Source organism: Trachymyrmex cornetzi, unplaced genomic scaffold (genome assembly GCF_001594075.2).
Source record: "Trachymyrmex cornetzi isolate Tcor2-1 unplaced genomic scaffold, Tcor1.1 scaffold296, whole genome shotgun sequence".
Taxonomy (NCBI): domain Eukaryota; kingdom Metazoa; phylum Arthropoda; class Insecta; order Hymenoptera; family Formicidae; genus Trachymyrmex; species Trachymyrmex cornetzi.
Genome location: NW_017297648.1, coordinates 46,424 through 64,806, shown reverse-complemented (window position 1 = coordinate 64,806; position 18,383 = coordinate 46,424). Strand labels below are relative to the sequence as shown.

Genomic DNA, 18,383 nt, shown 5'->3' with positions numbered 1-18,383 from the left:
AAAAGCACAAGGCCAGGGCCAAGGGCTGTATTCGCCCTTCCACCTCCGGTGGACGCTTTCCGAAATAAAATAAAATCCTCCCTGAAATAATTTGGAGGGCGCCGAGGGATGCTCCTCTCTCTTCTCCCTTCGCTCATTTTAATCCGAGTTTTAAGAAGTTTTTCCTATTGCTCGTAAATTGGCCGTCGTTTGTCTGGCCGGGGTCACGTGGGGCCAGCAAGGGGTGGGAACTATCCCCGCGGTATTCTCCCCACTGTATAGCGAGATCCTGTTGTTCGCACATTGCGCATTCGTAGCGCGCGAGTGGGGGACGGAAACTCGTAACTGCGATATAATGTCCCGCGAAAACCAGCTACCATCATCAATTATCTCCGCTTTCTCGTCCCCTTAGAAGGGATGAAACGGGGAATAATCGAGAAACGCGTGGGGCCGACTCGTCGAGATTTCTTGAGATCGTTGCACAAAATCGGAGACGTAAAAATTATAACAGCAATAGTATTATTTAAAAAAGTAAGTATAATAAAGATGATCTAAAAAAATTTCTCAAAGATCAAGATTAGACAATTTTTAATACTCCTTTTTTAATCAAAAAACTTTCAATATAATATATAGTTCATTTACTTAAAACATGAATTATCTCTTTTCTGTAATAAATATTCATTACGATTAAAATCAGGATTGTATAAGTTACATAAAAAGTAACGAGTAACGAAATAGTGATGAAATAGTAACTTCAAAATTTCGTTACTCGTTACTGGAAATTATAACTTAATTACCGTTACTGTTACGAAGTTCTTTCGTTACTTTTTTATTGTATGTAATTACCTTTCCTAGTGAGTAACAGTAACGGTAATTAAGTTATAATTTCCAGTAACGAGTAACGAAAATCTCATTACTATTTCGTTACTCGTTACTTTTAGTTTTTTTTAGTAAATAACGCGTAATGATAAGTTATTTTTTTAAGTAATTTTTCCAACCTTAACACAACCTTAACGGTTAGTTTGTTAGCGTTACCATCATACAAAATTATAACATCATTGTCAAATTGTTTACTATAAAAAGTAACGACAGAGTAACAAGAAAGTAACTTTTAACAATGAAAACCTGATGAAAATTTCCTTCAAACAGAACTTGATATATATTACGTATTTTTTAATAAAAAGAAATAATACAATGGCTCAATTCGAATAAATCAAAATATACAAGGGGGGTTGGGCAACGAGCCAAATATAAATACAAAAAATAATTTAATAATATTAGATTAAATACAAACATTTCGACTCCGATCGAGTCATTCTCAATGTTAGAGAACAAATTTAAAATTATAAAATAATAATCGGAATTTATAAACCTTAACAAATAATAACGTCTCTAAATAAAATATATATAAAGAATAATCATAAATTTTTCCTCCATAAGTGACGTCAATAATTGCATAAATCAGTCCGGATGTAACATCTTTGTAAAAAATTATCATGATGATCATCATTACACTGTTGGATATCGTCAGAGTCTCTCAGCGTTGTTTGCATTATTGCTCCAATCTTTTAACAACCAAACTGTGAACTGGCGGATTGTTTTACATAAAGAACTTTTCTTTTATAATTGGACTTACTACTTTATATAACGAGACATGATAATTTTTTACAAAGATGTTACATACGGACTAATTTATGCAATTATTGACATCACTTATGGAGGAAAAATGTATGATTATTCTTTATATATATATATATATATTCAGACGTTATTATTTTGTAATTAAATTTGTTTTCTCTAACACATTTAGAGAATGACTCGATCGGAGTCGAAACATTTGTATTTAATCTAATATTATTAAATTATCTTTTGTATTTATATTTGGCTCGTTGCCCAAAAAAAACTTGTATGTTTGTATTTTTTAATATTATATTACTTTATTGTTTAGCTTGAAGAGTATCACCAGAAAATTGATTAACGCTTGGCCATCGGTGAAAAATTCGCGGCAACAGATCAATCCTGCAATTTCGACGGCGTGATCGAGGGGATGGGCGGGACGGATGCTGCGCGAGATTTGGAAATAATTCAGCCCCGCGCACTGACTGGCGGGCCAAGGGGCCGCTTGCTCTTCCGGCCCCCGCGTGCCTTAATCTAATCCAAGGATAATCTAAAATTCATGACACACATAACTGCCAGGCGATGATATATCTGGCGGGGGTGTAAAGGCAACGTCTTCTCCGTTCTGCCGTCGTTCTTCCCCTCACCGCACCCTCCTTACCGTTCTTGTAGCTTGCAGTTTGCCTCGGCGGGCACCCAACAGCAATCACTGGCATTATTATTTAATGCGACGCGCGTGGCAGCGTATACATCGACCAGCTACCTTATAAATCGCGATATCGTAGACTCGCTACTAGATGCTGTTTATCTCGCGAGAGGAATTATCAGTTCGATCGGCGCCAGTTGATCCTTCTTCTCTAACATATCCCGAATCACGTCGAGTTAAACAGACCGCGTAACTACTGATTGCACATCAACAAGATGCGGTTTACATTTCTTTCTAAAGAGATTACACTGTCTGGATACAGTGAAACTTTTATTCGAAGAATGGTCATATAGATTAAAAACGTAATTTGGAAGATCCAGCTTTATAATTGCATCACAAAGATCGTCGAGTTATTTTATCTTATAAGGTAGTCGGTCCTGCTTGCGTTTCAAATTTATTCAATAATCAATGAATTTCTCGTTATGTTAAATAATCCTAATCGTTCTTTCCAGTCGTTTTGCAAAATGATCGAAAGACCAATCCTAAATGTATCATCCATTTATATATACACTAAGAACTTCACTGTTCCTATTAAATTAATCGACTTGCGTACGACTAGCCACGTACCCTTACCGATACCACGAGCGTCGTTCGAGCCCCGATGGAAGCCGATAATCCGGGGAATGCAATTCGCGCCTTTACGACAGGGTGAGATGCACGCAAATGGACCGAGGGTGGTCACGCGTCGGCGATAAGAAAAGAGAAGAGCGATAAAGTAGAAAGAGAAAGAGCGAAAAAGTGGAGGAAACGAGGAGCTAAACGCGAGTTTCCGCCCCTCCAGGCAGATCCGATGCGGAATCAATTCGCGTAATAGTTCCAAGGGGGGTAGAGGATGGCTCGCGAGGGTGGGAGGACTAAATCGACTGACGGTCGTAGAGGGTGGGTTAAGCGAGAGCTCGGATACGGGCCATTACCACACCTGTCCCTCAACTTCGACTTCGCGAGAGGAAGAGAGGCGAGCCCGAAGCTCTAATGAAGAGAAGCAATCACTTAAGCAGCTCCGCCATATACCCGGTGAGCCATACAGGATACGATACGGTTTTATTTGCGTTGCTCCGCACCGATACGCTTTTACGGCTCACTCGAGGGAACGCTCGACGGAACGCGAGCGAATAGGACACAGAGCGTGTCCTACGTTCGCTGATCCGAATCGCTCCTCTGGGACAGACCCGATCATTTGTAACGCGAGATCGTTATCTCCTCGATAGCACCCGAATCGGAAAGAACGTTGGAACTAGAGATCGTCTTCCATTCTCTTTACGATAATGATATTGCTATGATAGCGAAGTGAAAACGTACAAGTGAAAACGGGTATTTCGAAGGCCGTAAGCGTACCGTAAAGAAATCAAATTTCACAATTGATTTTGAAAGACAATAGCAAACTCGTTAAACAGTTTCAATTACTATTTAATATAAATGCTGATTATTAGTTCTTACCTCGTTTACGTTTGCAAAATCATGTCGCTCGCATCATAGGTGAGAATTCTGCGAAGAAATTATACCGTCGTACGACTAATGAAAAAACAGTGTGTGTACTCGAATAAGAAACAGAGAATAATTACAAAATAATTCCAGATGAATAATGTAGGTGTTAGACAGTTTAAAAAAAAAGAAATTGTCACAAAGATACATATATAATATAACCGACATCGAAATAAATCTAGGATAGATCTTTATCATAAGAAGACTTGCAAAGACTTGGTGCTCGGTACTTCGTCAAGATTTATTTCGAATGAAATGGTCACGTAGCGTCACAGAGAACCAAGACAACGAGCGCAATATGGAGCGAGAATTGAAGCCGGTATAATTTCAATGTTCTTAATGTTTGATGCTATAGATACAAACTTGATACAAGCTCAACATAAGTCGTTAAAAGTAACAAAAAAAATTTCGATACAATTTTCTTTCGCAATTATAATCGGGCGTAATATATATAGTTTTAGATTGTTTCTTTGCAGAAACATAACTTTCACTCTATAACAATCTAGTTTACTTTACTAATATTATAATATCCTTACTAATATTACTACGATTTGCAATATTACTATACATAATTACTTACAATCCTAAATTAGCTAGAGAGAGAGAGACTTTACATTAAGTATTTTCAAAAAATTGACTTACATCATTGTCATTACATCCACGGAGATCAGTTTCGCGCATCTATAGCATGGAAATCTAAAGTCAGCGAAGTTCTACCGGTTTCAATCCCGGATATGAACTGTGATTTAAACGCGTGCATATATTATATATTGTCGCAACAGCATGCGACTCGGACAATTAACGGAAGAAGCTCGGCGGCAGGAAGCAATAAAGTGTTCGCGTAAACACGTTATAACAAGCGATTGAACCTTACTTTCTACAACCTTTGCTCCTCGTCAATGATCTATCGTCCGAGTAGATAGATTCACGATACTCGAATTGAATACTTGCACGCGCTTATGTGACGCTTTATAAAGTGTAAAGTCGTCCGGCTCGACTACAACGAGTTCGCGCTCGGAGAGAAAAATTATTCGTAATTAGATGAAAAATTGCCGAGGCTATAAAATACAATTATCGAGAGTGTGTACATTCACCCTTAGATGATGAATTTACAGTGCGATTGCCATGTCGATTTAACGAATATGATGTTCGATTTAACTGTGCATAAGATATTTCCAGTTAAGTTTTAAAAATATTCTTTTTTCTTTTTTTCAAAAAATTGTTACACTTTGGTTCAGTCCCTTTTTGTAACAAAAATGATTTGGTCATTTAATTTTAATTCACAGAATGTACAATTTGTAATTTTAATTGTTTGGAAAGAAACAAATTAAAATTACAATTTCAAATACAATTTCGTTTTTCAAGAAGAATCAAGAACCGTTCTGATACATCTTATTCGCAGCTAATCCGTCTATCACATACACTTTATGTTTTTAAGTCAAGAGTTATATAAAGTACATGTACGAAACTGTTTTCATCGCTCTTCCGAGATGGGCAGCACCCTTTCGTTGCACCTTGACAGGCGTAAATGTATCATTGTGTAGGAAAGCAGAAAAATGTAGTCTCGTGTTCTTTTCCGTGCGAAACTTACATGCGACGTTACTACTGAGCACTAGGAGAGATTATCCTTAAGTACTAGGCAGTCAAGGTAATATGCAACAATAAAAAAGAACACCGTGTATGTATAATCTATTATCGAGTGATAGACACTGGACAGAGGAATTCGCCGGCGCTTGCGAGAGAAAACAGCAAAGTAAAAGCAAACTACGGCAGATCGACCTGCATTTTGGCAGAACCGTCCTTTCCGTGGCCGCAAGGATAGGATAATCAGGTACTAGGAACAGCCCCATACAGAGTCCCGATCCTTTGAGAAAGGAAAGACGCGATCGATCGACATTTGATATCGAGAATCTCTGTCGGAAAGATCTTCTTTTTTTTTACTTCCGCAGAAATCTCGTTTCAATTCATCGATATTTCTCGATCGAAATGAGCGAATATGTATATAACTATACACATCTATAATATAGAATTTCTTTCACAATACTAAGTGCGATAATAATGATTGTAAAGTCTAAGTCTAGGTCATATTAATAATCCCGCATTGCTCGGTGTCTGTCCCGATTATTACGTTTTACGAGGAGAATGTCCGCGGACACACGTGTCTGAGCATACTTAAGTATACTAATATACATCGTAAGTATATCGAAGATACCTTGGCTACTTAATGAAAAGCATTACGACCACCTAAGACCGAAATAGTTACGGTGTAATGATTGTTAGGAGTAATGATTGGTAATCCCAAAGGACGGGAATCTCCGCTCCGAACGCTGCCCACACGAGGATTCATTACGATTAAATATAATACACACCGTATATATAGATATATATATTAATTACAATAATTATAGTATTAAGAATTATGTTAATAGTTATTTAACCATGTGTATGGCTCAGTCTATTAAGCTAGTCTCATGCAACAACAACAATAAAGATACAACAATATATTTACTTGTGAGTTTATCGAGTTTCGATTCATATCGCTTATTACTCTTTGTTCTAATTTACTCGTAGATTCTTCCTTTTTTTTTTGCTTTTTTCCCCACCGTTTTCTTTGCCTGCGATCACCCTGTTACTACATGTACCCCACACATACGTCTTTGCACTCAATTTTGTTCACTGACGATAGAAAAGATTGGAAATTTCAGATATCAATCGGCATTAATCACTTTTTTTCAGTCCTCTATCATTGTAATATTTAATATAATAATTATGTATAAATAGACGTCTCACTGTTACTTTATAATCGTTTATAAATTTATTACTTCGATCTTACCGTGACTGTGGGAGCTTTTCGAGCGTATAATATGTAATCGCGAGCCACATGACCTCTCGACGGGAGATGAGAACGTATCGATATGAATGTATCAGCCGCGAGTGTACTCGAAACTATACCAAGTTGAAAAGGAGACAACGTATTTACAACCATAGGAGGACACGCGTATATACTCTAGATTCTATTGCGATGCGAAATTTCAGTGGATCCGTGACGGGCGGTAGCGGACATTTATCTTTTATCACCGAAATCGGTCGTTCTAGCTTAGGAACTATCGAGGAGTGAACAATGTAACTTGTGTGTAAAAAATCGTCTCGTTAGCCACTATTGAATTCTTAAATGTAACTCGGCGAGAAGTGACATGATAACGTCGATTTTTATATGCATTATTTACACATACGTACATATACATGTATACGCGGTAAGAAAAGGACGTTAAAAACACGTGGCTGTGAATTTTCGTTTAAACCCCACGTCGAGCGGCATGTGGCCCGGGTTCTGTTAACATTTTCTTTCTCTCTTTCCAAGCTCTTAAGTAATTATAAAAAACAGTAATATCACAAAAATTGCGCAGGCAGGGCAAGGAGAGGGGCCAAAGTTTTGGGATAAAATTATGACAATATACATATGCGATACCTATATTGCCAAGTTGACGAACGAGTGTGGATCGAGTCAAGGAGCGGTCACGGAAAATTTGTCCATTGCGTGCGATCCTTTTCCTCTTATTAAAAGGAAAGAGGCTTGCACGGCGCAATCTGTCGCGTATGCCGTAAAAACGCGACAGAACGATGCAGAATTATCCTTATTCGACGAGCGACGATGAAGGAATTTACCTTCATCGTCGCGTCATACTCGACAATACGTCGATTTTTCAATTCTTCGATTTTCGAAGAACATCTACTTCCTTCTTTCCTCATCTTGCAACTATAAAGAATGAAATTTTAATGTAATCCTTCTTTTTGAAAATATCCGTCTCGCCTGCGCTAGTTCGGTTCCTGCCAGTCGTTTAATCTTTTATTGATAGACTTCAAAGTTTGATTGACAATAGCGACTTAACGATGGTCAGTATTTTCTTTTTTTTTCCCCCAAGTTGTGCCGTTTCTTCCGTTCACCTTTCTCCTCTCTCATTTGGTCTCGATGCGTGTGCGAGAAGGTGAAAATTAAAACATAGTTCTTTCTTTCATATCTTAAAACTATTGAGAAATACCGCATTGTTGAAAAATCTCGCTCATGTTTAAGAGATGTGTACATATACTCAATTGTCAATAATACATTTTTTGTTACAAATTAATTATAGAAATTTTCTCTTTTTTTAAGTAACAACCGAGATAAAAACGCACATCACTTTAGATAAAAGAACTTGCTTACTTGTTTTAACTGGCCCAAGCAAGTGGGACTGGAATGACAGTCTGCTCTCTTCCTTCTCTCTCTTTTTTTTTTTTGAAAAACGATTTAAACGCAAGATTTCTTTATCCAAATGAATTATCGAGATCATTATATCGCGCTAATAAAATTAACATTGCCATAGATTTCACGTCATAGATTCGCTTGCTCTGTGAATCGCATCTGTAAATAGTTTTCCTTTTAAAAAATTTTTTTGATTGATGATTTTAAACTCGAGAGACTTCGATAGATTGGTAAAGATTTGAAAATAATCTATTATAATGATTAACAAAAACGTCCATTCTAAAATGTATTTATCTATATTTACACTAATACTAATGTGATACTAATTTAATATGTTTAACAAAAAAAAATCACAAAATAGTCTGTAAGTTAAAACATCGTATCATGTTGATATACGTACGTATACATATAAAAGGATGCATACTATACATATGTATATATATGTATATGCACGCATATATTTGAAATATGTTTTACACATGATGACAAAAATTGTCGCGTATAACCTAATATCACAATCAGCAAGGGAGAGAATAAAATAAGCAGAAAAATTTTGGTTCGAAACGACGGAATGGCACTTTCTGCGTTATCAACTTCATGTGTATGTTTGTTTTCTTCTCAACGTATAAAAATACAATATATATTCTCGAAAAACCCTCTGTACACTATGAAATTTCTAATAACGTACTCTATCTTGTATCATATTTATTATCAAATAAGTAGTTCTACCTTGTCTCTAAAACTCTATAAACACATTCGAATAATCTCTCGCTTCTGCGTGCGCGCTCTCTCTTTCGCGCGCTCTCTCTCTCTCTCTCTCTTCTCTCTCTCTCTCTCTCTCTCTCTCTCTCTCTCTCTCTCTCTCTCTCTCTCTCTCTCTCTCTCTCTCTCTCTCTCTCTCTCGCTCTCGAAGGAAAAAAGGAGTGGAGGGAAAAAAGAAGAAAGGATCAATATCTAACGTACAAATTTTCGATCACAGTATTCGCGCGATCTCTATAACGTGAGATCTATGCTAAAAATTCTTACGTTCCAACTGTTCTTGCAAGTTGGTTTGCTCAATAATAATATATAATATATATATCTAATTATATTAAAGAGCTGGGGCAGAGTTGGCCATTGGCGCCAGCATTTGTCACGTTTTGACATACGCGAGAATGAAATAACACTTCCATGTTCAGTGTTATCGCGGTAGCGCTAATAGAAACGCTAATGGAGCGTACAGAGCGTGTACGTTGGTACATCCGAGGTATTAAACCAGATTGCTGTTACGCGATACCTCGTTCCGCCTTTCAAAATGTCTAGTCGGTGATCCCCACAAAATTCCTCCCTCCCGCCCCGAAATAAGTCCCATCCCCGCCCACCCACGCTTTTACTTTTTCGGCCAATGCTTATCTCTTGTCGTTCTTGCCTTTTAGCTTCGACTCATTAACATTTTTCTCTTTGTTCCCCTTCTTTGTCACCCATATTGGCTGCCAAAGCTTAAAAGACACGGCATACCTTTAATCGTTTTACCCAAAAGCATGACTGTAACATACCACGATGATACGGTAACGACAACGATGTTGATGAGAAGAGGCCGTGGTTTCACCCACCCGTCCCAAACGCCCCTTGTTTCCCGCCCAACCCCGTTCGGCCTGCTGCATTAAGCGGCCTTCTGGAAACAAATACGAAGTTGTAAAAGGGAATCCTAGTCGATTTACTGGATATTTTTAGCAAACAATTTTATAGACAAAATATAATGTCTTTAAGAAAATCGTTTAACTTACCGCTTTTAGGCGGAGCTGTTCAAACGCCGTACATATTATGTAACCGCTCACTCAGCTGCGGCGGAAATTGATCGGAGAATCGTTTCCAATTCTCCTCACCTACTTGATTTTTGAAAGTAAACAATATCTAAACACAAAATAAGAACCATAAGATCACGTCGAGAAAATATTGAGTTCATCAATTGATCAGCTATTGTTTTACCTTCTGAAACATCTCCTTTAAATCCTCTTTCGGCGCAGACCACGACGCCACGGCGTCACAAAAGAAAATGAAATCCGGAACAACACCGGCTGGATTGACAGTGATCATTTGACACATGCCTCTGAAGGCAGAATCCTTCTCTTCGTTATCTCTTATGCTTCGCAAAGAAGTGCACCTATTAATAAATTAATAATCGACAATCTCATTAGATATTGTTCAACTTCCTTTAAGGGGAAAATACTTCGATCAATAAAACACGTGGCACTTTACAGCATTTATTTTAAAATTATTACGTTTTACTCGAAGACTTGCAAAAACGTTAACATTATCATTAACTTTATCCTAAATGATCGAAATATTTTTCTTTACATCATAATACAGTTACTTAGAAAGATACATATGTATATTTAACAATATGGCTCTGGCAAAAATTGAACAACTAGCCATTTACTTTCATTCCCACAATTCACACATAAATATTTTTTTTCAAATTGCATTCGACGGAAGACGAAACGATTGGCTTACTGTGAGGCCAGTCCAATGCGATAATTAGCACTCTTAGTTTATGGCTCAAGAAATTATCATTATTAGATTGTGAATAATGTATACAAAATTTATACATAATTTTCAAAGTTATAATTAAATCAGCACTGGTATTGATAGATAAAATTTGCAAATATACTAATTATTGCAAAGATCGATCTCTGACTTGTAATTTACGATGCTAGCCTAAAACAACTTTTTATGCAATATATCATACAACTATATTGGGTTATGTATGACTGGCGTCATATTTCACTTACTGTCTCATTAAGGCTGGGTTTACATTTGACATTTACAGCACATTGTATAATTAGAACAATTTGACAGAGATCGAGATGCCAAATTACCAGCATGCAGAATAAAATTTTTATAATCGAGCGAGAAAAAAACTAGATGTAAGGTATCCACGATCCTTCGAGTAATGTGGCAAAAGACTTGACGCGGCAGAACGCGGCGGCGATAAATAAAAGTGACAAATGTAAACCTATCCTGATTTTGATACTCGGATAAACAGGAGAGCTCGTAACAAACTTGCATGGTGGCAAAATAAAGATTAGAGAATTATATCATGTAACGAATTCAAATATAAAATGTTACTGCGAATACTGCAAAAAACCATTGAGCAAGTTCATGCTGGCAACTGCAGGATGGTAGTGTTTTCATTTATATTAGCATCCCAATCGGCTCGGCGGGGATCTCTGCTCTCATTATAACGCGAAAAAGAGAGAGAGAGTAAACAATCATTTTGCAGTGTGGCTCACCATTGTGTCCTTGCGCAAGAGTTCTTAGCAGCCCCTGATGCAATTATTCAGGAATCGGGAATGTAATAATGTATAATAATAAAGAGTGCTAATAAAAATAGAAGATAATATAATTAATAGAATAATAATATAATAAAGAAATTTACACACCACTGTCGAACAAACTGCTGTAACATGGGGGCGACGTCGTGGGGACACACATAACCTAGGCGACCGATCGTTATGGCTACAGTTTCATTTTCAGTTTCGGTAAGTAGACAAGTGAAGTGTAGTGAAGTGACCGGAAACACAAACAATAAGACAAACTGATAGAGAACCAACGATTAACTCAGGCGAAGAAGAATTATATATGCTCCGCTTGTAAGTTCCAATTAATAATTCTCAATTAATAATTTAGTTAATCAAGTGACATTAACAATTAATCGAAGACAGTGAGAACACAGGTGAAACATATGAGATACCGACAATGAAACATAGGCAATACCGTGCTATTGTAGCTGCTGAAACAATAAACAAAATTAGATAGCAGCGTGCGAGCCCGTGTGATTTTGTATAATACCGGACGGGATGTCCAAGGATGTATTCCACTTAACGAATGCAAAATTCACGTGCATCATTTCATTCTTTTTTAACATTTGATAAACAAGGAAAATGAAATTTTGCTCGCGAGCGTTGTAAATGCTAAGTGGAACGTACCCTCTAAATGATCTTTCTCTCTTTCTCTCCCTCATTCTCTCTTTCTACTGTATATGTATAAGAAATATATGTCAATATATAAATAAGAGAACAATAAAAAGGAATAACCAAATTTGCATTATGATCTTTTAAAGGCCAATTCAAACAATTCAATCAAAACAATATCTGGGGTTTAAAAATATATGCAAGCATATAGTATATACACATTGCAGTTTATATATATATATTATATATATATATACTGAATTGCGACGTGTATTTTTGTGGCAATACAGCCATATATGTATATATGTTCAAGCCTACAGGCAGTCGCACACCACTAAATCAAGGTTCAATATACAAATACTAATTACTTAAACCTGTCGATAATAAAACGTGCAGTCGCGATTCATGTATAACCACGCCAAGTCACTGAACTGTGTGGTTCAAAGTGGTTGCTCAAAAAATTACTTAAAAAAAAAAAGGAGAAAAAGAAATATACGTATTTATGCACCTAGAGAGCTGGGATGCCACCAAATATTTGATCTAGCGTGAAAAACAATACTCTAAAAGTTACTGGGAGACCTTTCATTAAACAATGATCGGAAGTACTTTCGGTCTATGATTGTGCATAACAGTTATTATGTCGTAAAGCGAATCTCTGCTAATGAGAAGTTTCCTAATGTGCACAAAGAGCAGCACAGTCGAGACGGAGTGTAATTGTAAAAATATCTTAAATCGACACACGGGATAGCGATGTATGTATGTATGTATATATACGAATCGACAGATTTTGTTATGTCGGCTCGACTTTCACACTACACATTGCTTTCTATTTGTTTCAAAGTAATGCTCGGTATATCATATACGGTATCGTTCCAAGAAAGAACTATCCGTAAAGATCGATCTAGCGACTCACCCGTATTTTCTAACAATGTTTTTGGTGTGTCTGGTCGATTAATGATTTCGATGAGCTGTGCCAAAATTAATGGGATGTACGCGCTTGTGTCAGGACCTGTGAAGGACAAACAAAATAAGTAAGCTTTATTTATTCTCCAGAAAAATATCGCTTTCGATATTTACCGAGTTTTATCGAAATTTCACCGATCGCCCATGTTGCGTTGTTACATACTGATATGAATTGCGGATGCAAGTTTTGTCCAAGTATTGGCATAAACTCCGCTGCATGTCAAGATGAAATTTATTAACATATGCATACTATACATATATCTGATAGATTTAATATCTAGCATCTAATAAATACTCACGTATGCAGGGGAGCACGTGCTGGAAGCAAGCTTTTGTAAGATCGCCTAATAAAGCGAAGCTACTCTGTCTGACTTCAGGCATGCTATCCTGCATACACTGATACAACAGCTGCATAACGTTGCTGTTCAACACTAGACGTTCCATGTGACCGTCCAGTCCTTCCGCTAATCCGCTGAGGAGGTCTAATGCAACTATCATAAAGTCTTTATCGGGTGCCTCAAATTGCTCCGGACTTTGCGTGCTCGCTATATGTTGATTCAGCGTTTGCTCCACAAGTGATACGCATCGCCTGCAAATGAAAGAATATTTTATCGTATGAATTTACTATACCACACTGAAATAATTTATAATAGATTGGAAAGTCAATATACAAAACAGATTTAGGCTCCTATTCTAAAACTCTTAATGATAGTAACGATATCGTTAATTGTCGTTGCGCAGGTTTTATATACAAGGGTATTTGGAAAATAATGATAAATCTTTTGCATAGGAGCAGAATGGACTAAACTGAGAAGAAAAGTCCTCTATCATTTTGCAATTTTCGCAATAGTTAACAAGATATTAATTGCTAAAGATTGCCGAAAATTGATCTTTAATAATTTTTTACTCAAATACTATCAACTTTACAGAAAAACTGCAAAAGACAAAAATTTATTTTCTTCTCATAGAACTCTGAGAATTTTTTAAAGAATTTTTTAGTACCGTACTTTCTCATGTTAGTAAAAATGAGAAAATGCAGTACTAAAAAGTTGATAAAAAATTCTAAAAAAATTCTTAAGGTTCTATAAGTAGAAAATAAACAATTTTCGTCTTTTTCAGTTTTTCTGTAAAGTTGGTAGTATTTGAGTAAAAAATTATTAAAGATCAATTTTCAGCAATTTTTAGCAATTAATATCTTGTTAACTATTGCGAAAATTGCAAAATGGTAGAGGACTTTTCTTCTCAGTTTAGTCCATTCTGCTTCTATGCAAAAGATTTATCATTATTTTCCAAACATCCTGTATAAAAAATGCACAATAATACAACGACATGAACATTTAAGTTATTGTGTACTAATAGAAATACACTGATGGAAATAGGCAAGAAACAGATAAATACAGAATTGAGGTATTATTGTCATTAAGAGTCAAGTTTTATATCTACGATGTTAGAAATCGGTCCAAGATATCGAATGAAGAAGGAATTGACCAATCACATTGGTCATGTGATAGAATTGTTAAAATGTGATTTGTTAATTCTTTGTCCGAGATCTCATATGATTTCTAGTATCGTGGACACAAAGACTTTAATCTGGTAAAAAATTATGTTCGTCACGTATGTACATACCTGTATACAGGTTCGCAATACGGTAAGAAACCCGAGCGCAATGCGGTCGCTACTGAAGAAAGACATTCCAGCAATGGGAATAGATCTTTATCTTCATCCTTCAATACGTTCCACTTATTAATAAGAGGCGGCATCAAAAGATTGATGTAATCTGGTCTGTTTAGATGATGACCAACAGAATCAGCGAGAGTACCGATGGCGTCGTATAGAATTAAAAGATTCTTATGCTGATATTTACCTATGAATAGACAGTCGTATTAATCAGATATATCTTCTAGACTAAAACAAGGTAAACTAACTGCTTGGTGTTTTACTTACTGAATGCGAAGACGAGCGTTTCGAGAATAAATCCAAGATAAGGAACCAATTCGGTACATGCTTCTTCCTCCAAAGTCGCAAAGGCAGAACATGCCGCCTCTTGAACACGTTTGTTACTGTCAAGCACTCTTTTGAGCAGTTCCGTCATTAGAGGTTTCAAATGCGTCTCGTGAGGTTGTGCACAAACCCAGTGCGCGTAACGGCTCAACGTCCAGCAAGTTATGGCACGTACAAGAGCCTTTTTGTCACTCAGACAACCGATTAGATAAGGGATGAGCTCCGATAAATGTGGAATCATGCCGCTCATACAACCTGCAAATATGAATCAAATTTTACTCGGTTCGATTAGATTATTAATTAATTAGTCTTTATTTATTTATATATTAATTTATAATATACTTTAAGGAGAAAAATGTGCGCGCACCTTCAGCGATAGCTCCCAGTGCCAAGATACCGGATTCTTTGATCTCCCAGGACTGATGGAAAAGAGTCTCCTTCAAGATCGGTACTAAAACCGGTAGAAGCTCTTCTCTAAAAACATTAGCCAACATATCTAACGCAGCGGCAGAGCACTTCCTCAAGTTCCAATCGCTCAAAGTTGAATCATCATCGCATCCGTCCTCAACGTCTATATCCTCATCGTCACATCCGCCGTTTATCCCGTTCTCATCGACAATGGCCTGCTTGCCCATACCGTTAGCGTGATGCGAGTGATGTGTCTTAGATTTGTGAAAACGTGGTCGGATGTCCTCTTCCCTGTCTGGAATCATTTCGTCCTCCTCCACATCTCCTTTGAGGAGGATTATGTCAATTTCCGAATATTTCATACCTTTCACCTGTGATAAAAAATGTTAATAGTAAAGTCAAATAAGACGGAAGAACGATACTTGGCCATAAATTTAGAAGACAACTTACCAAGATAGGTACTAATCGTGTCAGGTGTGGTGCAAGTGCCTCTTTGCAAATTGGTTGCTCCGCTAGTGACAACCAAAACTCACAAGCCTCCAGTGCCACTCCCTCGTCAACATCCTGAGTTCTCATTAGCATATATTCTATTATATTGTGCATATGTGGTATTAATCTGTCCATCCGTACCTCGAGCAGCATTACCAGTGCCCTACACAAAAAATGAAAACACGAAAGATGAAAAATATAGGAATTCGTCTTCCTGTTAGAGATAACAATAAAAAAAGACAAACATATTACATTCTCTGCAATATACTATTAACTACCTGCATACGTTTTTTCGGACCTCAGAATCATCGTCTGAAGCTAAATGGAAGAGATTCTCCAAAAAGCTGTCTATATGTATCATAAGTGCTTGCGTGCGTTGAATGATGAACTGATTGACACACGCTATCGCGTGGGACCTGATCTTGGGACTTGAATGTCTAAAGAATTGAAGGAACTTTGGAATCAGAATGTTCAACGGTCGATTTAGAGCATCCGAATCTAATATCTCTGCCGAATCCTCGCAAATCTTCTGGAGAGCGCCAAACGCACCCTCACAAACGTTGTAATCTTGCGAGTCCAACATTTGACACAACGCTGGCAACAATTCTGGCCAAGTCGTCAATTCACCTACTCGTGGAAATTTCAACCGTTAAAAAAATATAATATGTATATCTTCGCCACATTTTCTGGAATGTAATGAAAGATGATATACCTCTTGATGCGACAGTAGTGATCAAAATACCGACGGTCGCACGAATCAGCGGTGATGGATCTCCGACAGCTGACAGACATTCTTGCTTTACGAAATTTATGACCTCTGGTACAAATTTGTGGAAGTACGTCTTTACATTGTTTTTCAATATCAGTCCACTCAAAGACCTAGTAGGTTCGTCTTAACAGAAAGAAGATTATTAGTTTCTATTTAATGCTATAAAGATTTTGATGTGGAATCACAAGTGAAAGATTTCAAGACAGCCCAATTGGAGAGTGACATTTAATTTTGACATACCTTCTGATGTTAATTTTGTTAGAACAAAAATCAGGTAGTTGTTGAAATCCGGGAATTTATTCAATTCTTCCAATTTCTACTCAAAGAATTCTAGTTAAGAAAAATGTAACAAGAAACTAGGTACTTAACAAGATATACACACAAATAAAAATTCATAATTATTCTTTAAATTCTTTGGAGTGAATCTTACTCTATAACGAGTGAAATTTGAGTCTTGACAAAGAGAGTGGCTCAATTTTCAATCTTAACGAGTGAGATTAAGTCTAAAAGTTTTAGAGAGTATATATTACAAGGCCGATTCGTTTCCCCGAAGAGATAACAACAGTCGTAAACGCAAACCAGTCATCGATAAAGCGCGCGATCGCAACGCGATTCGGCACGGCTGCAATCTATAGGCGCGGGCGGTTCGTTTACGCGGTATGCCCGGCAAGAGAAGGACTCCCGCGAAAACTATCGATCAGAGGAGCCGCGCGCTGGGAAAACAAGTCCCCCGCGCGCGCGAGCGTGCAAACGAGCCGGAGTCCCCGCTCAGCTCCGTTTCCTTTCGTTCGACACGGCCGGGACATGCACGGTCAGCATATTTTCATCTTTGTGCTGAAGACGCGTCCGGCACGCTCGATTCCGAGCGGCGCGGTGCAGCGACTCCTCGCGACTCCCGAACGCTCGAGGAACATCGAGGAACAACGAGCGAACGATCGTTGCGAATTCGCGACGCTATCGCGAGCGAGCGAGCGAACGGGAGCGAGAGAGAAAGAGAAAGGAGCGAGCGCGCGCGCGCGCGTCCGCGCTGTCTCTTTCTCCCGAGCGATCTCGACATGGAGATTGGCGTTCGCGCTTAATTAATTTCACCGGACCGTTTCCGGACGGGCCCCGAATGCCACGCCGGGAAAACGAACGCGGAACGCGACGACGGGACGGATGAGCGAGCGGCGTGGCTACGCGCGCCGTCGCGTCCCTTTATTTTTTTCCACTCGCGCTTCACTCCGCGGGGGCCACGTATGGGCGAGAGCGACGATACACCACACCACACGACACGACACGACACGACGGTTGACGGCGACGGGCACGAGACACGAGGAACGTCGTTCTTGGACGTCAGACGAAAGGATACTTGTTGTACGGCCCGCTGAGTCGCCGTGTCCGGGCTCTGAGACTCCTTGAGCAGCGTCAGAATTTGCCTGAGTCCTTCCTCCTGTGGTTGCCACGCCATTTTCATCGTGTTTTTCAACAGCACCACTGTAACGCGCAGCCTGCCTTCTCTGACCTCGCAGATAAACGGAAGCTTCCTACAGCGCTCTCTTTCTCTCCCGCCCCCTTGCCCCCGCCGGTCAGCCAACCCCCTCTGCGAACTGCTCACTGCTGAGCTCGGCCAGGACCGTGGTCGCGCAAGGGGGCGCCACGCCCTTCCTCCGCGCGCCTATGTCGCCTATACCGTGGCGGGAAGGGAGAGACTCGTGTTTCCGTTTCATAACCGCCCATTTATCGGCCCTTTTTCTCGCGTGTCTCCTTCGGGAAAACTCAATGAAACCGGATCGC

The 18,383-nt window shown here is 38.4% G+C and overlaps 2 protein-coding genes across 4 annotated transcripts in view; one reads left to right on the top strand and one right to left on the bottom strand.

Annotated features, from left to right (window-relative positions):
• Nucleotides 1-8,392: 8,392 nt before the first annotated feature.
• Nucleotides 8,393-18,159, bottom strand: Tnpo (transportin 1). 3 transcript variants are annotated; one of them, XM_018509279.1, is made up of 16 exons: nt 17,959-18,138; nt 16,848-16,923; nt 16,551-16,730; nt 16,117-16,465; nt 15,800-16,001; nt 15,309-15,720; nt 14,885-15,196; nt 14,567-14,804; nt 13,240-13,529; nt 13,055-13,153; nt 12,891-12,986; nt 11,447-11,522; nt 9,993-10,167; nt 9,842-9,917; nt 9,560-9,678; nt 8,393-9,502 (listed from the first exon to the last, which is right to left on the bottom strand). In XM_018509279.1, exons 1-16 carry the CDS (start codon nt 18,061-18,063, stop codon nt 9,413-9,415), a joined length of 2,895 nt encoding a protein of 964 aa, XP_018364781.1. In that variant the 5' UTR covers nt 18,064-18,138; the 3' UTR covers nt 8,393-9,412. The 3 variants fall into 3 exon arrangements, with proteins under 3 accessions (XP_018364781.1, XP_018364780.1, XP_018364779.1); XM_018509278.1 differs by lacking the exon at nt 8,393-9,502 and having other exon boundaries at nt 9,536-9,678; nt 9,791-9,917; nt 17,959-18,159; XM_018509277.1 differs by lacking the exon at nt 8,393-9,502 and having other exon boundaries at nt 9,536-9,675; nt 9,791-9,917.
• Nucleotides 11,643-18,383, top strand: part of Fntb (Farnesyl transferase beta subunit) — a 19,906-nt gene continuing 13,165 nt past the window's right edge. The window contains exon 1 of the mRNA XM_018509290.1: nt 11,643-11,656. The gene's annotated coding sequence lies outside the window, so the exon portion shown is untranslated. The remainder of the gene's footprint in view (nt 11,657-18,383) is intronic.